At 41.1% G+C, this 23,915-nt stretch overlaps 1 protein-coding gene across 1 annotated transcript in view; it reads left to right on the top strand.

Moving 5' to 3' along the window:
• Window positions 1–23,915, top strand: part of LOC124606605 (solute carrier family 22 member 7-like) — a 148,801-nt gene that overhangs the window by 22,759 nt on the left and 102,127 nt on the right. The window contains exons 2-3 of the mRNA XM_047138589.1: window positions 17,895–18,154; window positions 22,857–23,099. Coding sequence (XP_046994545.1) covers window positions 17,895–18,154; window positions 22,857–23,099 — 503 coding nt within the window. The remainder of the gene's footprint in view (window positions 1–17,894; window positions 18,155–22,856; window positions 23,100–23,915) is intronic.

The following is a 23,915-nucleotide window of genomic DNA, read 5'->3' as shown; positions in this document are numbered from 1 at the left end:
CAATGGCCACGTAGTCTGCAAGACATACGGAGGGCTACATCTGCGTCTACGGAACTGCTCTACAGTTCACAAAGCCTCTTCCAGACTATTTCTCGACCGTTCCTCTCTCGAATACAACGTGGGAAAAATGAAGAACTAAATCTTTCTGAGCGATCTCATTTTTCTCTCATTTTTCTCGTATTTTATTACGCCCCCTGCCAGGCACTTCAATGTGAAGTAGAGAGTAGTCACGTGGATGTAGATAGTCATTTTTCCCTACGCAATCAACAAAATATTTCCGCTTTCGGAAGAAAAAGTTGATGAGGATTGAAACACGTATGTTATGTAGCAGCGATGGCGAGGCATGACAGTATCTCTGACCAGAGAGTTATTTATCGTTGCTAGTCTGCGCTTGACCGCGCGAGAGTTCTGTTGCATGTAGAGAGTCAGTAGTAGTAGTTGCTAGTTGCACTCAGTCAGTGCTAGTAGCGCGCAAGAGACAGTCGGAGTTGTGTGTGAGGAGTCGGCGGGCGTCGACATGGCCCTCTGGTCAAGATTCAGGAAGAGGTATATTTTTTAAATAAGGTAATGAAGCAGCATTGCGCTCATCTGATAATGTAATGCATCTTAACTGTAATTAATTTGTTCAAGAATCGCCCCAATAATAATTTTGTTTTCAAACCAAGCATTTTTAAGAAAACCATCATTTGAACTGAAAGAAAGTGTCCCATGCATTTCCTTAAAGAAAAGTTTCACTTAAATTCAAAGTTGCGCAGGGCCTAAGATCGACATTTCGGTCTATTTGCGTTTTCATTGTCACTGAGATTTCATTATCATTGAATTGTCTTACATTTTTGTGGGCAGCTTACACTTGGTTCAGATTGCTAGTTCTCATTTAATTGTCATTGTCAATAAATTATTTTATTTGCTGGGAGGTTACACTAGGTTCTATTCTCGTTAACATTTAAATATTGTCTTTCAAATTTCTCTGGGGAGGTTACAGGATAGAAACAGGGATAGCGTTCATGATGCCATTTTAGCAGCTATGGCTACAAAAGTTAATAAAACAGTCAAGACGGCTAGGAGAGCGTTTCTGCTATATAGAGCAGATAAGATGTTCTTAGCATCTCACTTAGAGGCTGAACTGATGTCACTTAGTTCCAGCAAGAGCGACGTAGAGGAATTATGAGGAAAGTTCAAGCAGATTGTAAATCCTGGTCTCGGGAGTTACGTGCCTAGTAAGTGGATAAAGGATGGGAAACTTCCACCATGGTTTAATAACGAAATTCAAAAGTTGCTGAGGATGGGCTACGAAGACAGATACGAGAAATTAGGGCTCGTATGAAGGCATACAGACACTTGTTTTTCCCTCGCTCTATTTACGAGTGAAACAGGAAAGGAAATGATTACTAGTGGCACAGGTTCCCTCCCCCTAGCACCGTACGGTGGCTTTCTGAGTATTTGCGTAGAAGGGGATGCAGATATAGTTTCTGTAACTGTGTTTTAATGACTGCCGGCGTAGCTCATCATATCCAGGACGCTCTTCCCGCTATTTCGGGATATTACAAAACAAGCTGCCTGTTTTTGAACCAATCGGTCCTCATTTATAATGTCCACTGGTTTTGTTCGTTTCTTGATACTGATTTTGTGTAGGACTTATCGACTGTAGCCGGCCGCGGTGGTCTAGCGGTTCAGGTGCTCAGTTCGGAACCGCGCAACTACTACGGTCGCAGGTTCGAATCCTGCCTCTGGCATGGATGTGTGTGATGTCCTTCGGTTTGTTAGGTTTAAGTAGTTCTATGTTCTAGGGGACTGATGACCCCAGATGTTAAGTCCCATAGTGCTCAGAGCCATTTGAACCATTTATCGACTGTTTTCGCAATTATTATTCATAGTTTGTTTCTGTTTCCTGTTCTTACATTCCCTCGCGCCTTACAGGCAAGAGTGAGTTCTCACAATTATAATATGCCACTCTTCATCCATCAATTTATCAAGCGCAGCGTGAAATGTGGTCACTTGTCTTGATATACCACTTCAAGTTATCTGTTTTTGTGTTTTTAACGTAAATTTCTATATTGTTGTATTCACTAACATACAAGTTGGCAGGAAGTGAACACCCTGGGGTGGTCACAGGGTGTTTACACTGAGGTGACAAAGGTAATGCGATACCTCCTAACATGGTGTCGGACCTCTTTCTGCCCAGCGTGTTGCAAGAACTAGACGTGGCATGGACTCAACAAGTCCAGCTGAGCCATGCTACCTCCGTAGCCGTCCATAATTGCAAAAATGTTGACTTCACACGATTTTGTGCACGAACTGAGCTCTCGATTGTGTCCTATAAATGTTCGATGGAATTCATGTCGGGCGACCTGGGTGGGCCGCGTGGGATTAGCCGAGCGGTCCCAGGCGCTGTGGTCATGGACTGTGCGGCTGGTCCAGCGCGGAGGTTCGAGTCCTCCCTCGGGCAAGGGTGTGTGTGTTTGTCCTTAGGATAATTTAGGTTAAGTAGTGTGTAAGTTCAGGGACTGATGACCTTAGCAGTTTAGTGCCATAAGATTTCACACACATTTGAAATTTTTTGATCTGGGTGGCTGAATCATTTGCTCGAGTTGTCCAGAATGTTCTTCAAGCAAATGGCGAACAGTTGTGGCCCAACGAGAAGGAATCTGTGATCTATAAATATTCCATTATCGTTTGGGAACATAAAGTCCATAAATGGCTGCAACTGATCTCCAAGTAGCCGAACATAATCATTTCCTATCAAAGATTGATTCAGTTGGACCAGAGGAACCAGTACTTTACATGTAAACACAGCCCACACCGTTATGGAGCCACCAGCAGCTTACACAGTGCCTTGTTAACAACTTCATCCATGGCTTCGTGTGGTCTATGTCACTCAAAAACTACCATTAACTACTAGTGAAATCGGGACTCATCTAACCAGGTCACAGTTTTCCAATCGCCTGGTGTCCAACTCATATGGTCATGAACCCAGCAGAGGCGCAGCGGGAGACGTCAGTAGTGGGGCAAGGCGGTTTCTACCCCAAAGTGTCATTATCCAAGACGGCGGAAGGGCGTCATTACCCCAGGGGCGGCGTCACCCTGAAGTACCATTATCCAATATGGCGACCGTGAAGCAAGTACGCAACGTCACATGACGTCAGCTGATGATGCAAGTACTGTTATCGAAAATGGCAGCTTTCGGCAGGAAGATAGGTCAGTTGGGCTGCCTCTACTAACCTAAGAAAATGGTGGGAAAGTAAGGGCACATGGGTTACCTCCACTAACCTAAGTCACTTCTTCCTAGGAACTGCACATAAGTCTTTATTTAAACAATTAGAACAAGTACCACCATCAAGTGTTTTCGCCATCCTCTTGGAAAAAGGCCGTGAATTTTGCTATAAGGGCTTACTCCTGCAGCTGAGGCAAGTTAATATGGTGTCGCCCCACTGGAGACTACTCATTCAATTCAAATATAATTTTTTATAAATTTAACTTTGATTAAATTTCTTTAAATTTATTATCTACCCACAGCATTAGTGTCGTGTTACCGCCACAAGAGGCTGAGATACAGGTGGTCCATGTTTTAGTAGCTGTATTACATGCTCTCATTATGCTCTGGACATAAGTTTTTATTTAAACAATTAGCGGCAGTACAACCATCATACAGGGAAGACACCTAGTTTCAACTACTTTTCAAGGTCACCCAACCATATTTCCTACACACATTGAGGGACGGATGTCACCCAGTTTATTTATTATGCTGGTACAAAAACTCACCTTGCCAGTGGTCTAGAGGTGGGGGGGGGGGGGGGGGGGAGGGGAATTGATGTGAAAAAGGGATCAGCCTGTTCTGGGATGTTGGAGAGAGGAAGGAGGGTATTTTATTTATTTTTGAACAGTTTATTTAGCCACAGATTTCACCTAATTTATTTATTTATTATGCTGATGCAAAACACTCACAGTGACGTGCTTGGGTCACAATATACAGTTTAAAGACCTGGAAACCACTTTTAAATAATGCATTATGCTGATATGCAGAGACGCAAACAACTCGTAAGTTACTCAAATAATCCAGTACACACCATGCAGACATGCAAACTACTCGTAGATCTGTAAGGTGTCAGGCAAATCCAACACCTTCCATGAAAACCCTGACACGATAAGCAAATCCAGTAGTATGTCACATAGCTCCAAATAAATCGTGACATTAAATTAACCAAAGTAATACGAGTAACGAGTGAGCAAATGGAATACAATAAACTAACACAAGAATGCCTAAATGCAAGTCATACCTTCTCACCGTGAGACAGACGCAGTTCCGAGGGGGAAACGAGAACAGAAGCCGAGAGCAGAACCGTGTTAAGCTGGAAGGCCCTACGATAAGGGACGGACGGACACCCACGCCGCCAGCTAACTGCTAGGACCACACCACCCATAAGTTTTAGCGTGAGACTTTTTCGCATCTCTGTTACGTCAAGACCACCCCCCAGCCAATGTTAAAAGCTAGAGCCCTCCAGAAGAACAGTATAGATCTTACGGTAACACAAAAAGGGCTACACCACCCGCAAGTTTTAGCGTGAGACTTTTTCGCGTCTCTGTTACGTTAGGACCACCCCCCCAGCCCGTGTTAAAAGCTGGAGCCCTCCAGAAGAACAGTATAGATCTTACGATAACGCTAAAAGGACCACACCAGCTGTAAGTTTTAGCGTGAGACTTTTTCGCGTTTCTGTTACGTTGCAAACTTTAAAAACATTGCCCCACCACGAAAAGTATAACGTTTCTCATTGGATAGACAGAATTTTTGTAGGCGGAGCTTAAGGTTAACATTCAGACCCTGATTGGTCAGATGAAAACACAGCCAGATAGTTTTTTAAACCAACTTCGATAAATAGTAGTAAGGAGAAGTTAGGAGAGAGTTGCTTCCGAGACAGCGAGGTGAGCGGAGCTGTGCTGTCCGCCGCCCCCTGACGAACATCGACAAGGTAATGAATGCACGCGATGCCGCATTTTTGAGCGCATAAGGCTTCACTCAGAACTGCAGAAGTCTCATCTGTTACATCTCCTTTTTGCGTAATACTAGTGTCGATCGTCAATTAAAGCTCATGGTGTTCACATTTGCCACTTGAAGTAAAAATCTGAAACGCAATGATTTTTCTGTTATATAGTTATTGAGAAGCCACATCAGCCACTGTAATTTACGACAAGTTAGATAAGTAATTAAAGATAATTGAGGGTCACTGTAGACCATTTTGATAGTTTTCTCTTTCGTGAAACTTAATTTAAACCTAGATTATAGATGTGATATGGCATAGGTCATCCTTCGATCCATTGTAGAACTTGGAAACCCATTCAGGGAATATTCGTTCACATTTTTGTTGAACGCAGTTGGTTTTTACCATCCTGTATTAAAATATTTCCTTTTATCATTAGTGCAATTTATAAACAACGTTTTGTGAGTAGAATAAAATTTCCAATGGTAAACTTAACTGCTTTTTCGACGTTATTTATTTAGTATTAAGATTCCTTTACAGGGAGTGCAGTGGAGCTGATGCTGAAATCATTAAGTATTTGGTTATATCATCGCTAGTCTCACTGAACTCTTCTGAATTCTGCATGTGATGTGTGGTCTGACGTCTCCTTACCAGCAACAGGTCCCAGGTTAAAACTAGTCAATTCCCTAAAAAACAAGCTCAGAGCGTCATTGCGTTAAAGTGGTAGGGAGACACGATATAGAACAAACAGACACCACGCAGAATGGCGACCCTGCCAGGATGGTAAAATACCATGATTGAAGGTCGACCACATGCCTAACTAGGTCAGAAAAATATCTTGTTGAAAAATTTTTGTAAAAAAAATTTTTTTACTGAAGTTTTAAATACTCGAAAACAGTAGCTGCAGCGATAGATAGAAAGAAAGTGTCAGAGACAATAGCATAATTAAGTTGTGAATTTTAATATTGTTACAATTAAGTATTCTCCTCAATGCAAGCCCACAGGTGGCGGATACATCGTTGACAAGTTGATTCTGACCCAACAAGTAAGTAAATGGATTGTCAGTCTTGGTAGTGTCAAGTCATGTGAACAAAAAGTTTATGAAACGCGTGAGATCGTATGAGCGCATGTTGACTCGAAGTAGGGCGCGTGAATTCTTTTAAAACAGAAAATAAGGGATTCGGAAAGATTAGCAATGGCAGATCGAGACCTTGACCGATTTGAGGTAGAGACCCAGCATGAAAATGCAGTATCGCGAGAAATAGGACATATAACGCACCATAACGAGGATAATGTACGCCAAGGCGTAGAAAACATAAGTCAGCATACGACAGAGGAGCAGGAAAGTAGAGAGACAGTCGATGAGGATCCTAACTTGCGTCTTGAATACATAGAACCCATAGTACAAGTAATCAGAGCTCCCTCACCACAGAGTACAAGGAATGCGAGCAGAAACGTGTCACCGCACAGTTCAATGTAATCGGTTGCAAACCAACACTTGGGCGAAAACACAGAGCGTAGGACGTCGGAAGAAAACGCAATAGGACCCACCAATCTGGCAGAATTATTACAACAAATTACGGAAACCATGACAAGGGAAAATAAAGACATAGCGAACCAAATTCAAATTCAGAATGCAGAAACCACGAGTTAAATACGTGAGATTAAAGAACAAAACAAAAAAATTCAGTTACACCTAAGTCATATTGAAGACGAGGCAAAAGAATCTCGAGAAGTGATAGGAAACTTAATAACAGGTTACCATCAATTGATAACAGACATTGACAGGGTACAAGTGGACGTACAAACATTGCGTAATGACACTCAGGACGAGGTCAAAACATTACGTAAAAACACCCAGGGAGAAGTCAAGAAATTAGAGAAACAGATAAACGTAATTACTAGACAAGCAGCAGGTACAGTGCGTGAAGTTGTTGAAAACAGCGTGTTACACAAACGTATCACAAAAGCAGCGCTGAAAAGATATGATAACCGCATAGTCAAAATAGAAGCGCAAACGAAGCGACAATTTCAGAAATTGCGAACAGAGTTGTTGCGAACCATTGAAGAGCGTAGTGTACAGGACCGAACAAGCACAGAGTCTGCAACCACATCCGTATCTGTAACAACACCGGAAAAACAAGCAATTAACGAAGATATCATGCATTTGCGATTCCAATCACAGGCGGAAAGTAACATACGTGACAATGGAAAGCCAGGTCGCAAAGAGTACAGTACAATGCATTCAGCTACACGTTCACAACCGATGGAAGAATATTATTGCGTACCACTCCAACAATACTACGCAAGGGTAGGCGAAAGTTACAGTGGACAATATCCAATGGATCTACCACAACCGGAAAGAACGACGGGAGAAATGATCAGAAACAAAAGTAGCGAAGAATCGCGAATTTCATATGGAACTATGACAAAGTACGACAACGATCATTTCCTCACAGTCAGAAAATTTCAACACTTTCGAGAAGGAAACTCATTACATCCACGAACTTTTATTGATCAATTCCGATTAGGATTACCAGAACACTGGACGCTAGCACACAAATTAGACTTTATATGTGCACACATGTCAGGAACAATCGTAGAAACCATGCAAAATGTTGCAGCGACATGCCGATCGTACGAAGATTTCAGAGAGAAGTTTCTCTCACGATATTGGTCCAGCGAAGCACAGAACAGAGTGAAGTACGAATTATTACAGAACCCATATTTTGAAAATTTAGGAGAGAAGAGTCCCGTGAAATTTCTCGAATTAATGGCAAAGAAAAATCAGTGCTTAGATGTACCATACAGTGACGGAGAGTTGATTAAATTATGCGCGATGAAGCTACCATTGAAATACCAGCAATCATTAGTAGGTCGCGGAGGCAATGACGTCGAAGTATTCAAAGGTATTCTAAGGGAACTAGAGTTCATTTTTTCGGAAGATGACGCAAGAAAAAGACGAAGCGCACGTGAAAACGAAAGCAAAAAGCAGTGGAATCCACAAGACACAGTACGAAGAAACAATAATTACGAACCATGTGATAACTTCGCACCAAGAAACGACAATAGGTTTCAACAAAGAACCGGTTATGGATTTAGAAGAGAATATGGCAATAACTATAATTCACCCAGGAACGGCAACAACTATTACAGAGGGAATAACGACAACCGGAACGGGTACTGGAGAACCAATAGACCGACAAATTATCAACAAAGAAACCACTACCAACAAGCTGAACAAGAAAAGAGAATACAGATAGAAGAGATGGAGGAAAGACCACCAAACCCCTATAAACGTTCGATTGACAGCTAAGCGCCCATGCCAAAGAGAATGACGCACCGACCCAGGACAATTGCAGCACCTTGAACAGAGAAGTAAAAATCTTATCACGAGAAGAGAAGAAGGAAGAAACAAATCCGCAGGGACCAGATGAAAACGAAGACAAGAACGTAACAATATCGTGTTGGGACGAAATTAATTGGGAGAATACTGACGAGGAAGATGAATTACCAGAGGCAAGCACAACGAATGTAGGAGGAAAGGACGAAGTAATGAGTATTGCAGAGCTATTTGAGATGGAAACCAGGGAAAGCGAATTCAATGAGGATAATGCGCAGTCGACAGAAGTTGAAAATAAGTTACGAGCGGGCACACAACCCAACGTATATAATGAAGGAAGTTATGAAGCGATAATTAGAGCATTTAGATGCGATTATGTGGAAGTAGCGACGAAGAAGGAGAAGATAGACGAGGATGAGGAAACGTAGAGGATGTTGAAGAAAGCGTAAATGAAGGAAGAAATAGAGAAGAGGAAATAAAAGAGAGTGAAGTAGCAGTCGAAGCTTATCCAACAGAAAGTTCGAATTCACAAGGGAAATTCCTAAAAAGACTCATGTATGATTCAGTGGAGGATTCGTTGATGCAACAAGAAGAAGAACAGAACCAACCCTTTCAAATTCAACCAATTGTGAAGGCCATGGTAAAGCATATCCCAGTCAATATTGTAATTGATAGCGGAAGTGAACTGACTGCGATCTCAGAAAATTTATTCATGCAGTGTAATGCCAATGAGGAATTGCCCGTTCTGGAAACACGTAAGATTAAAGTAAGAGGTCCTATTAGAAACAATGCTGCGGAAGTTACGAGACAAACAAGGTTAACTCTTTCGTGCCAAGGTCAAAAGATCGAAGCCAACTTCGTGATTATACCTAAACTAACTGTAGATTTGATTATAGGTGCAGATTTTTTAAATGAGAGACGAGCGATAATAGATATGGGGAAAGGTAGCGTAACATTTGGGAATGTCACACTTCTCTTTGAGCAAAAGCTAAAATTAGAAGAAATACCAGTTATAAACAAACAATTAAGAATGACGCGAGATAAAGAGGATGAAGAATTAGAATGGTATGCACAAAAGGGGGAATCGCCTCAACTCATGTTAGAAGTCCATAAAAAAATCGACGAAAAATTGCAAGAAGTTCAAGGTATTTCGGAACACAGTAAAAGAGAATTAGAGGGTATTTTACGAGATAAAGCAGAGGTATTTTTACCTAAGACTGGCAGTATTAAGCACTTTCAGTACAAGTTTGAAGTAAAACAGCACAAACCATTTAGAGTGCCACCCTATACAATCCCATTAAGCTACAGGAATAAAGTATTCCAGGAGATATCTAAAATGTTAGATGACGATATTATTGAACCAGCTACCTCCACATATAACGGCCCGCTCCATATTGTACAAAAACGAGATGGGAGCATCATGTTAGTGCTTGATTCCAGACAGATCAACACAATCATAATCACTGAGACAGATCGCCCATAAAAATTAGAGGAATTGATACGAAACTTCCACGGTGCTAAGATATTTTCATCAATTGATTTACGGAGTAGTTTCTGGCAAATAGAATTGGCCCCAGAATGTAGAAAATTTACAGCATTTATCGTATTCAGTAGATGTTACCAGTTTAAACGATTGCCATTTGGTTTAAACATATCATCAGCAGCGTTTATTAGGGGATTTAATACTATACTCAGTCCTGAAATTTTACAAAAAATTACTTGTTATGTTGATGATGTGATTATGGCAGAACCCTCTTGGGAACATCACAACGACACATTAAATCAGTTTTTACAGATCATGAAAGAGCATGGGGTCACAGTAAATATAACAAAATCCAAATTTGGAGGGCGAGAGGTCAAATTTCTAGGACACATAATTTCCGAGAAAGGGGTAATGCCCGACCCATAAAAACTAACGACAATCAAAGAATTCTGTACTCCATATAATAAGAAAACTCTCAGAGGATTTCTAGGTCTCACCGGATTCTATAAAAAATTTATTTGGATCGACTGTGTCGCAACACCACGCCTATGTGCATTGACTGGAAAAAACACGCCATGGGTATGGGATCAACAAGCCAATGAAGAATTTTTAAAAGTGAAAAACGCACTAACAACAGCACCGATTTTAGAACATCCTGATCTAATGCAACATTTTTGTATGGCCACTGATAGCGCGAAAACAGGTTTAGGAGTTGTTTTATTCCAAGAATACGAACAGGCAGGGCTAAGATCATATAGAACAATTGCATTTGCCAGTTCGGTACTCACAAAAAGCGAGAAAAACTATTCAGTCACGGAGCTGGAAGCATTGGCCATTGTATGGGGCTTCCAACTTTTTCGATACTTCCTATTCGGAAGAAAAACAAAAGTATACACTGACCACAAAGCATTAGAATTTCTGTTATCCGCCAAACTAACTCATGGGAGGTTAGCCAGATGGATGTTAATACTACAAGAATTTGACTTCACCATTACACACATACCAGGACCAGCGAATGTATTAGCAGATGCTTTATCACGATGTCCACAGGGTGCATCCAATAACAATGTACTATATGAAACAAGTACCTTTCGAAAACTACATTACGACAGCATTGAAAAACATAGGCAAAGAACAGGACCAGGATCCCGAAATACTAGGAATCAAACACAAGTGGAGAAGTAAGGATTTTCCAGACATTCGACAGCACTATCTCGTAAAAAACAATGTTTTATTTTTTAGACGAAATGTTGCGATGAATGAATGGTTAATTTATATCCCAGATGAACTAATTAATAAGTACATATGGTATACACATTTCAGTAATGGTATACACATTTAAGTAATGCTTTTTAAAAATAAAACAAACAAGCCATTTTCCTAATATGGAAAGACGAATTAGAACAGTATTAGTCAAATGCAAAAAATGTTTGAGGGCTAAACACGTCACTTTCCAAACCAAACCACCTATGTTTCCAATAATACCTAAAACATTAAAACAAATAGCTGCAACAGATTTGATGGGGACCCTCCCACGCACAAAAATGGATATATTTTCATATTTGTCGTTTTGGAAATTACTTCTAAATATGTTACCTTGACACCATTAAAACGGGCAACAGGTCTTACTATAAGTAAAGCATTTAGACAAGATTTTCTCAGACAAGTAGGTCGAGTGGAACGAATTATTTCGGATAATGGGCCACAATACAAATCAGTGCAATGACAGAACACGTTGAAACAACACAAAATAAAACCCATCTACATATCTTAGTACAAACCTAGCGTAAATCCAGCAGAACGATCTATGAAGGACATAGGCACTTTATGTCGATTATATGCAGGCAAAAGACACAACACTTGGGATATATGCCTTAAAGATTTTCAAGAAGTAATAAATGAAATGCCACATAGCACTACACTACTACCTCCAGTTACTGTACTTAAAAATATTGAACCCCCAAACATAACCAGAGAAAATGTTAGATTTCCTATTGTACCACGTAGATAGCACAAACAAGTCATAGCAACAGCATTCTCCAACATCAGAAAGGCAGCCATTAAAAGAAAAGAAAGAGGAGATAGAACAGCAATTAAAAGAACATTCTCAGTAGGCCAGAAAGTATTTGTAAAAACACACCATCTCTCCAGCAAACAGAAACACAAAATACATAAGTTTTACGCTGCATACAAAGGACCTGTCATAATTAGCCGAATTGCTCATGATAATGCTGTGGAACTAATGAACCCAAAAACAGGCAAAACCTTAGGACTTCACCATGTGAGCCACATCAAAAAGTTTGAAGATTAATTTTATTACTGGTAAATAATCAGCACAATATTTCAAGATTATGTTGCAGAAAAGATCGTCAGGAGAAAGAAGAATGAAGAGAGAGGAAGGTGGGAAAAAGAAAGTAGTTTCAATAAAAACAATAACAAAAATAACACCAATAGTACCATAGATTAAGGTGAAGGGATAAAGTGTAGACAGTCTAACAGCACGAAATACTAAAATGCTACACACCACAACACTACACCAAAAAAAAACGAATTTGAGGATTTCTTGTAGAAGTTAAGATTCAAAATATCTTAGAATTGTAACATGGAAAGGGCGCCGAAATTTGTAAAGCTTTTTAAGAAGGCATAAAACAATTTAGGTACTAGACATATGTTACATGAATATAAGTAAAACTTTTTGTAAGAACCATTGTAAAAACTCCAGCAAAGACCCACAAGTTGCAACACGAGAAGAATCAAGAAAGAAAAAGACGTAATTAGCAAGACACAATTCCTACTAGGCAGAAGCGTTGAGAGAAGGGAAAGGACAGCGAGACCAACAGAAGGCCCTTGTAACTGGAGTGGGCAAAAAATTTGCCCGCTAGGCGGAACCCTGCTGGGACGGAACACCCTGCAGTGACGCGACGGGATGCCGAACGCCGGGTCTCTGAGCGCCCCGAATGAACGGAGCGAGCAAAAAACGGCCCGACAAGAAGACCGCTTGGGCAAGCCACCACTGGCAAAAAAATGTGTAAAAGTCACACTACCGCTATTAATCAGCACACTGATGCACGAAACTGACGGAAATGTATACAAAGTAAACATGACATGCCCAAACAATTTATCAAACTGTTACTAGGAGGAGAACTTCAAAGCAACTAGTTATCAATAAATATTTCCAAATCCTGCCCAGAGAAGAACCAAGAATCAAGTAAGAAGCAGAGAAAAAGCAGGAAGAACAGAAGTTGAAGATTCGCAAGATTGAGACCAAGAAAGAAGATGGGTGAAGAATAGACGCCATACCTTCCCAAATCCCTATCCTATTGTAAACTAGTCGTCTGCGAAGTATTACAACGAAAAACGACCGCTTTCAGCGACACATAACGATGACCTTCACGCATACAAAGCCAGTAAACCACGAGATTCTGCACTCACCTCTCCATTCTATTATGGGACCTCCACAACAGCAACACACAATAGCAAAGCCAACAAGGAACGACGAACGAAGCTGTACATCAAATACTTGCCCACATCCATCTCTCTCAAGTCCATCACCTTCGTACAAAAACATTCGCCAACCTCATGCTTAAACATTCATGGGATTGTGTGAATGTGTAAAATCAAATTATGTGATGTAGGAATTGTGCAAAAGAAACGTGAGAAAAACTAAATAAGTTAAGCACACCAGACAGCTAATAAACTACAAAATAACAGTCATTGACTATGGACTTAAATAAAAAATAGACTATCGATAAAAATAAGTCATTAATTCTTAAATGGACAGTATATAAAGAACAAACGTAAGGCATAATAAACACTAAAACTATATGCCACTAATTTTCTCCTCATAAAAATAAAAGAACAACTATATTTTACTTATTTTCTCCATATAAAAACAAAGAATAAAAAATTATCTTGTTGGATGCTTTCCCTTTGTACCATTTGTTAGGATAATATCTCAATACTTGTGTATGTATATTTCTTTGTCCAAGCAATTCTTGGAAATAAGTGTTTGAAATGAGTGTCTAGAAACAAAAACATTTTACTTGTACATGATATTTAGAAAAAGTGTTAGGAACAGATTTTACTTAATTACTACATTTATAAAAACAATATTTCTAAGAAAATCGATGGGAAAGACTCCTCACTTTCGATAACAAACTTCTTAAAAAACAAACTTCACACTTAAATAAAGAAAGAAAATAATTAAAAATTAATAATAGCATAAAAATATTCTTCTCTTGTCATTTTTAATTATAATGTGGAAGAATATAAAAATATAAATTAGTAATACAAACTAGCTTAGAACCAGAATAATGTGGCTGAACAGTAGGCAACAAAATTTAGCTAAAGCAATAATTTTTGACTGACTTAGACAATGATTCAATCATTGCCTAACCTCAGTGCAAAAATTAAGTTCGAAGGGTGGTGATATGTAAGGTGACAGGCAAATCCAACACCTTCCATGAAAACCCTGACATGATAAGCACATCCAGTAGTATATCACATAGCTCCGAATAAATCGTGACATTAAATTAACCAAAGCAATACGAGTAACGAGTGAGCAAAAGGAATACCACAGACTAACACAAGAATGCCTAAATGCATGTCATACCTTCCCACTGTGGGACAGACGCAGTTCCGAGGGGGAAACGAGAACAGAAGCTGAGAGCAGAACCGTGTTACGCTGGAAGGCCCTACGATAAGGGACGGATGGACGCCCACGTCGCCAGCTAACTGCTAGCACCACACCACCCGCAAGTTTTAGCGTGAGACTTTTTCGCGTCTCTGTTACGTTAGGACCACCCCCCAGCCGGTGTTAAAAGCTGGAGCCCTCCAGAAGAACAGTATAGATATTACGATAACGCTAAAAGAACCACACCAGCTGCAAGTTTTAGCGTGAGACTTTTTCACGTCTCTGTTACTTTGCAAACTTTAAAAACATTGCCCCACCACGAAAAGTATAACGTTTCTCATTGGATAGACAGAATTTTTGTAGGCGGAGCTTAAGGTTAACATTCAGACCCTGATTGGTCAGATGAAAACACAGCCAGATAGTTTTTTAAACCAACTTCGATAAATAGTAGTAAGGAGAAGTTAGGAGAGAGTTGCTTCCGAGACAGCGAGGTGAGTGGAGCTGTGCTGTCCTCCGCCCCCTGACGAACACCGACAAGGTAATGAACACACGCGATGCCGCATAACAGCGCACAAAGCTTCACTCAGAACTGCAGAAGTCTCATCTGGTACACCCCCTTTATGCGTAATACTAGTGTCGTTCGTCAATTAAAGCTCATGGTGTTCACATTTACCACTTGAAGTAAAAATCTGAAACGCGATGATCTCTCTGTTATATAGTTATTGAGAAGCCACATCAGACACTGTAATTTATGACAAGTTAGATAAGTAATTAAAGATAATTGAGGGTCACTGTAGACCATTTTGATAGTTTTCTCTTTCGTGAAACTTAATTTAAACCTAGATTATAGATGTGATATGGCATAGGTCATCCTTCGATCCATTGTAAAACTTGGAAAGAATATTCGTTCACATTTTTGTTGAACGTAGTTGGTTGTTACCATCCTGTATTAAAACATTTCCTTTTATCATTAGTGCAATTTATGAACGATGTTTTGTGAGTAGAATAAAATTTCCAATGGTAAACTTAACTGCTTTTTCGACGTTATTTTACCAGCTAACTAAAAATAGGAAAGCCTTGAACCCCTTCCACTAAATTTAGTTAGTATTAAGGTTCTTTTACAGGGAGTGCAGTGGAGCTGACGCTGAAATCATTAAGTATTTGGTTATATCATCGCTAGTCTCACTGAACTCTTCTGAATTCTACATGTCATGTGTGGTCTGACGTCTCCTTACCAGCAACAGGTCCCAGGTTAAAACTAGTCAATTCCCTAAAAAACACGCTCAGAGCGTCGTTGCGCGAAAGTGGTAGGGAGACACGATATAGTGCAAACAGACACCACGCAGAATGTTGAGAGATCACTGAAATAATGCATTCGAACACCTGAAAATAATTCAACGCACAAACACACTGTGCAAGTAAAAAAAAATGCAACTTGCCAGCCACTTGAACCCTGATTCTATTGAATGTAAATCCTAAGTCCACCTCCTAACAGAAACTGTCTACATGCGGTAGAGGAAGGTTAAGTTAGTGTACTTCATTTATTTTGCTTGGCAAGCTGACTCAATTATCCATCCTAATTACTTAATTAATTATAAAGATCGGTCCTAATTTCACATCTATATTCATTGCGCATGGTTGAAGTAGAGAGGATATAAAATGTAGACTGGCAATGGCAAGGAAAGCGTTTCTGAAGAAGAGAAATTTGTTAACATCAGGTATAGATTTAAGTGTCAGGAAGCCGTTTCTGAAAGTATTTGTATGTAGCGTAGCCATGTATGGAAGTGAAACATGGACGATAACTAGTTTGGACAAGAAGAGAATAGAAGCTTTCGAAATGTGGTGCTGAAGAATGCTGAAGATTAGATGGGTAGATCATATAACTAATGAGGAGGTATTGAATGGGATTGGGGAGAAGAGACGTTTGTGGCACAACTTGACTAGAAGAAGGGATCGGTTGGTAGGACATGTTCTGAGGCATCAAGGGATCACCAATTTAGTATTGGAGGGCAGTGTGGAGGGTAAAAATCGTAGAGGGAGACGAAGAGATGAATACACTAAACAGATTCAGAAGGATGTAGGTTGCAGTAGGCACTGGGAGATGAAGTTGCACAGGATAGAGTAGCATGGAGAGCTGCATCAAACCAGTCTCAGGACTGAGGACCGCAACAACAACAACATGCATAGCGCTGCACAAGGAGGGCTTAAAATCGCAAAAAGTAACTATACCATAAAGCTTGCGTTATCCAGCTGGAAAAAAATTCGTGATACCACACCAAACTTACTCAAATATCTCTCCTAATTACGTAATTAATCACAAAGATCCGCCATAATTACACAAATGTATGCACAGTATAATAAAGATTTATACCACTCGAAACCAGCACCAGAAACACTCAAACTCTACTCAACACCTACAAGCTAGGGGTAAAAATGTCCAACTGACTAGATCCTGGTGTTGGACAGAGATGAATTTAAAAAAAGTGTGTTACCTGCAAGAGTATAGCATATCCATTTTTGACGTCAGACACCACTACACACAGGTAATAAAAAAAAAATTGCCCTAACCAAAGCCAAAACAAGCTATAACAGCTGATGGAAAGAAAAGCATCACAGTACTGGGGGAAATCGTCATCCTAAAAGACTGCATTCTCATCCATGTACAATCACAAACTATGAGATAGAGCTACTACACTGACAGTCTCGCGGCCCGTGTAGCCCCAGCCGCCAAGTCTCGCTGAAATGCCTCGCGGCGCCAAGGCGAAAGTCCTGCTTTTCCCCCCAAATGCGTCCTGTTCGTCTAAAAGTATACTGATGACTGACAGGTTTACCGTTAACAGTCGCAAGTAGACAGTGCTTTAAATCATATACAGAACACGTGGCTGTATAAGAGTCGAACGAAGACTATGTCATGCAACTGATGCATCCTGACAGTGGAAAAATTGACCAGCAGCAACTTCTCCCCCTCTAGAATCCATCATAAGTCTACCATCAAATCGTACCTCGTTACAGCTCCACCTCAATCGATCATCAGCTACTGGACATGCTAATAATACCTCAAACACCAAATATTGACATGAGTGAGTCACAGGCATATAAGAATTGAATCCAACAAAGAAAAAAAAAACAGTAATTGTAAAAGAAGACAGCAAACAGGATGGACTGAGTGATTATACATAGACATAAATAAATAAAACTCATTAACATTTTGTCATAAGAAATTAGCTACTTTTGCCACAGCAAACAATGTACAATTATAAATTAGGCTCATTACCGACAATGAAACTTGTAACTTTGCTGCTGTTGGTCACTGGAAACAGAACTAGATAATTCTATAGAGACATAAAATTGTTGCCCACATTCTATACCGGCTAGCCGGTACAAACAAAAAACAAATGTCTTCTGCTTTCCTGGGGACTCACTACCTTTCCCTGTCACCGCTGCTTGGTTATTCATTTTCAGGAGAGGACTGGAATCCATGAATGCAGTACAAAAACAAAGGCTTCTCCAGCATTCGAAGAGGTCCTGGATGCCATTGGGTCCAGGGGGAAGTTCCAGACGAGGCTGAACATCGTCTTCGTTTGCTTTGCCTCATGCTTCGACCTGATGAGCGTCAACATGTTCTACCTGGCTATGCAGACTCCTGATCACTGGTGCTACGTCCCTGGCAGGGAACTTTCCAACCTTTCAGTTGAGGAGTGGAAGAACCTCACCATACCGAGGTTTGTAGCAGGAAATGTTTTAGCTTTCATCGATCGATTCTTGGTAGCATGTTTTATACAGTATGAATGGGAACACACACAACTTTGATGTAAAATTCTACAGTATTTATTATTTTTGCACAAACGGCTCTTATGGAACCGTCAGGTACAAAGATAAGTATGTGCTGCAGTGAAATTTTGTTGCCTCATGTATTTTAAACTAGTGCATCTAGAGAGTATCTCTATTTCCAGACATGTAAAATGTAAACGTTAGGTTTAAGAATAAAACAAGAGGGATTGTTTCAGTGTAAATGCTATGTAAGATAATTTAACTAAGATAAAATAAAGGAAGGAAGACGAACTATCTCGAAATAATTTGGAATGAATTAACATGTATCCATCAGCCTAAGCTTAGTACTGAATGACCAGATGCAGTTCCCTTACTCGCCACTTCATACTGCAGATACTTCTCATAATCCCAGCCAGGCCCTGCTGTAAATTACACCTCTTTCGAATATGTATTGTTCAGTTTATTTTCTTCTGTGAACAACTATTGTAATTTGTATACGGTCCATTAATTAATGTGTCACATATTTTATCTTAGTTAAATGGTCTGTCATCGCATTTACACTGGAATAAAACCTGTTGTTTTAATCCTAAAATCTAACGTTAATATTTCTAACATAGTCTTTGGAAAAGTTATTGATTGGTTTTCTGCAAATGGGCTTGCTCTGAACTTTGAAGAAACACAGTACACATCAGCAGAAGACAGTAGCCAGGGTAGAGCATACTAAGTTTTTGGGTGTACATCTAGACAAGGATCTTAATTAGAAAATTCATATTTTGTATCTCCTAAAGCGACTAGGTTCATCAACTTGTACTATCAGAATAATTGCTAAGTTAGAGGATATAAAAATTAGCTAGCTAATATTCTTTGCATACCTTCACTCCTTGATGTCATACGGAATACTATTTTGGGGTAACTCAACACTCAGGCAAAAAGTATTCACTGCTCAAAAAGAAGTGGTTAGAATAACGTGTGGGGTTTATAGTCAGTACTGCTAGGGAACGATATACACCACAATTCATGATATAATTGAGAAACAGATAGCGAATATTGCAATCCGATACATCCAGTTATTACCGTAAGAACGACGGAAGACTTATCCTGTATGCTCGAGCTGTTAATCATTTTATTGTATCCCAGTGGGATCAAATGGCTCTGAGCACTAAGGGACTTAACATCTGAGGTCATCAGTCCCGTAGACTTAGAACCACTTAAACCTAACCAACCTAAGGATATCACACACATCCATGCCCGCAGCAGGATTCGAACCTGCGACCGTAGCTGCAGCGCGGTTCCGAACTGAAGCGCCTAGAACCGCTCGGCTACAGCGGCCGGCTTGCCGCCTACAGATCACGTCTCGAGCGTGATAGGAAGACGTACACTTCACGACAGTCTCTAGCCGGCAACTTTTATGAATGACCCACCTTGAATTTCAGGCATGACAAGACGTTCCCCAATGTACCTTTAGGAGGCAGTTTGCTCCCACGACACATGGAATACAAGTGTGTCTTCGGGTCCATGGGTGTCGAACCCCACACTGATGTTGATCATTTACACCATTTTCGAAGGGAATAAACGTTTGATCATTTAACACTTGTTGCCTGATGAGCACCTCCACCGTCTCCAGAATGAGGTTTAGCTTCTGTAAAGTTTGGAAGGTAGGAGACGAGATACTGGCAGAAGTACAGCTGTGAGTCACGCTTCCGTAGCTCAGTTGGTAGAGCACTTGCCCGCGAAAGGCAAAGGTCCCGAGTTCGAGTCTCGGTCGGGCACACAGTTTTAATCTGCCAGGAAGTTTCACCTCCACCGTCTGATATAGAGGGTGGTCCACTGATCGTGACCGGGCCAAATATCTCACGAAATAAGCGTCAAACGAAAAAACTACAAAGAATGAAACTTGTCTAGCTTGAAGGGGGAAACCAGATGGCGCTATGGTTGGCCCGCTAGATGGCGCTGCCATAGGTCAAACGGATGTCAACTGCGTATTTTTAAATAGGAACCCCCATTTTTGTTACATATTCCTGTGGTACGTAAAGAAATATGAATGTTTTACTTGGACCACTTTTTTCGATTTGTGATAGATGGCGCTGCAAGAGTCACAAACGTATCGCTCACAATTTTAGACGAACAGTTGATAACAGGTAGGTTTTTTAGATTAAAATACAGAACGCAAGTACGTTTGAACATTTTATTTCGGTTGTTCCAATGTGATACATGTACCTTTGTGAACTTGTCATTTCTGAGAACACATGCTGTTAAAGCGCGATTACCTGTAAATACCACATTAATGCAATAAATGCTCAAAATTATGTCCGTCAACCTCAATGCTTTTGGCAATACATGTAACGACATTCCTCTCAACAGCGAGTAGTTCACCTTCCGTAATGTTGACACATGCATTGACAATGCGCTGACGCATGTTGCCAGGCGTTATCGGTGGATCACGATGGCAAATATCCTTCAACTTTCCCCATAGAAAGAAATCCGGCAACGTCATATCCTGTCAACGTGCGGGCCACGGTATGGTGCTTCGACGACCAATCCACCTGTCATGAAGTATACTATTCAATACCGCTTCACCGCACGCGAGCTATGTGCCGGACATTCATCATGTTGGAAGAACATCGCCATTCTGTCATACAGTGCAACCTCTTGTAGCAACATCGGTAGAACATTACGTAGGAAATCAGCATACATTGCACCATTTAGATTGTCATCCATAAAATGGGGACCAATTATCCTCCCATAATGCCGCACCATACATTAACCCGCCAAGGTCGCTGATGTTCCACTTGTCGCAGCCATCGTGGATTTTCCGTTGCCCAATAGTGCATATTATGCCGGTTTACGTTATCGCTGTTGAGGAGTGACGCTTCGTCGCTAAATAGAACGCGTGCAAAGAATCTGTCATCGTCCCGTAATTTCTCTTGTGCCCAGTGGCAGAACTGTACACGACGGTCAAAGTTATCGCCATGCAATTCCCGGTGCATAGAAATATGGTACGGGTGCAGTCGATGTTGATGTAGCATTCTCAACACCGACGTTTCTGAGATTCCCGATTCTCGCGTAATTTGTCTGCTACTGATGTGCGGATTATCCGCGACAGCAGCTAAAACACTTACTTGGGCATCATCATTTGTTGCAGGTCGTGGTTGACGTTTCACATGCGGCTGAACACTTCCTGTTTCCTTAAATAACGTAACTATCCGCCGAACGGTGCGGACACTTGGATGATGTCGTCTAGGATACCGAGCAGCATACATAGCACATGCCCGTTGGGCATTTTGATCACAATAGCCATACATCAACACCATATCGACCATTTCCGCAATTGGTAAATGGTCCATTTTAACACGGATAATGTATCACGAAGCAAATACCGTCTGCACTGGTGGAATGTTACGTGATACCACGTACTTGTACGTTTGTGACTATTACAAAGGGAAAAAAGTGGAGTGTTTACTCATATTTCTTTACGTACTGCACGAATATGTAATAAAAAATGGGGGTTCCTATTTTAAAAAACGCAGTTGATATCCGTTTGATCTATTGCAGCGCCATCTAGCGGGCCAACCATAGCGCCATCTGGTTTCCCCCTTAAAGCTAGACGAGTTTCGTTCTTTGTAGTTTTTTCTTTTGATGCTTAGTTCGTGAGATATTTGGCCCGGTCACTATCAATGGACCATCCTGTATATTGGAACGATGCTTCGTGACGTAACATCTCCCTTCTAGGTCCGTACATAAAATACATTTGTTGCTCCAGTAATTCCTGTTATAACTTTTCTCAGACATCTGTCCGCATACCGAGTCAGAAATTTCATGTCGTCCGCCAGATACCTACATTCGTGCAGAAGAAATGATACTGCACCCACTGCAAAGGCACTATTTCTCGTGGCGCGTTAGTCCGCGATTATGATTCGAATTCCGATTGCTTGCGCTGCGAAGAATTTGAACCTGCTCCATCAACTCAACCACAGGGGAATGACCATTTACTACAAGCGTGTTCTTAAGCTCCCTTAGAAACGTCGTGTACGAGGACTGAAAAAAAAAAAAATCACTATTAATATTGAGACTTTGTGTACTTAGGAAATATGTTCAGTTGCTAGTGGCTGGACCCAAGCTAGAGCCTATCTCTGTCCAAATTTACATTTTTGCATGTACTGGTGTTCAAAACATTTTGTGCATTTCACAGTGTAAACAGACAACTGTAGGTCGCAAAACAATAGCGTGTTGATATGACACGACGAAAAGTTCTTCAGTAATATCAAGAATCTCTCTTCTTGTCTGGATGTAATTATTTCGTATATTTATTTTTCCACTCTTATCGGTCCGCAGCTCGTGGTCTTGCGGTAGCGTTCTCGCTTCTCGCGCACGGGCTCCCGGGTTCGATGCCCGGCGGGGTCAGGGATTTTCCCTGCCTCGAGATGACTGGGTGTTGTTGTGTCGTCTTCATCATTATCATTCATCCACATTACTGTTGGAGGAAGGCAATGGCAAACCACCTCCTTTAGCGCCTTACCTAGTCATCAGCGCGGGTCTCCTGCATCTTTCCCTACTTTCCTCGGAGTATGGCGCCTCATCATCACTGTTTTCGCGTCACATGAGTAAGCTGTGGGCTCCTCTTTTACGCCTTAAGTTATGTCCTGCTTGTTACAGGGAAGGAGCCTCGTTCAGCAAGTGCCTGATGTACAACCGGAGTGATGTGACTGACTTTGACGGCAGCAGGGAACCTGTGAAGTGCCAGCACGGCTGGGAGTATGACGACACGTGGTTCTCCCTGACGGTGACGTCACAGATGAATTGGGTCTGCGACAACCGGCAGGCCGTCAATGACGTCTTGTTCTACTCTCAGATTATTGGAGTGGCCCTGGGGTTACTGTTTGGCTACATAGGCGACATGTGCGTAGCTATTTTTTTTATTACCGGTTTCATCCACCATGAAAAGACACACTTATTATTTTCAGTACACAGGGTGTTACAAAAAGGTACGGCCAAACTTTCAGGAAACATTCCTCACACACAAACTAAAGAAAAGATTTTTATGTTGACATGTGTCCGGAAACGCTCAATTTCCATGTTAGAGCTCATTTTAGTTTCGTCAGTACGTACTGTACTTCCTCGATTCAGCGCCAGTTGGCCCAGTTGAAGGAAGGTAATGTTGATTTCGGTGCTGGTGTTGACATGCGACTCATTGCTCTACAGTACTAGCATCAAGCACATCAGTACGTAGCATCAACAGGTTAGTGTTCATCACGAGCGTGGTTCTGCAGTCAGTGCAATGTTTACAAATGAGGAGTTGGCAGATGCTCATTTGATGTATGGATTAGCACGGGGCAATAGCCGTGGCGCGGTACGTTTGTATCGAGACAGATTTCCAGAACGAAGGTGTCCCGAGAGGAAGACGTTCGAAGCAATTGATCGGCGTCTTAGGGAGCACGGAACATTCCAGCCTATGACTCGCGACTGGGGAAGACCTAGAACGACGAGGACACCTGCAATGGACGAGGCAATTCTTCGTGCAGTTGACGATAACCCTAATGTCAGCGTCAGAGATGTTGCTGCTGTACAAGGTAACGTTGACCACGTCACTGTATGGAGAGTGCTACGGGAGAACCAGTTGTTTCCGTACCATGTACAGCGTGTGCAGGCACTATCAGCAGCGGATTGGCCTCCACGGGTACACTTCTGCGAATGGTTCATCCAACAATGTGTCAA

This window comes from Schistocerca americana, chromosome 3 (assembly GCF_021461395.2).
Source record: "Schistocerca americana isolate TAMUIC-IGC-003095 chromosome 3, iqSchAmer2.1, whole genome shotgun sequence".
NCBI classification, from domain to species: Eukaryota; Metazoa; Arthropoda; class Insecta; order Orthoptera; family Acrididae; genus Schistocerca; species Schistocerca americana.
The sequence above is the reverse complement of the archived record's forward strand: the minus strand, read 5'-3'. Positions and strand labels throughout refer to the sequence as shown.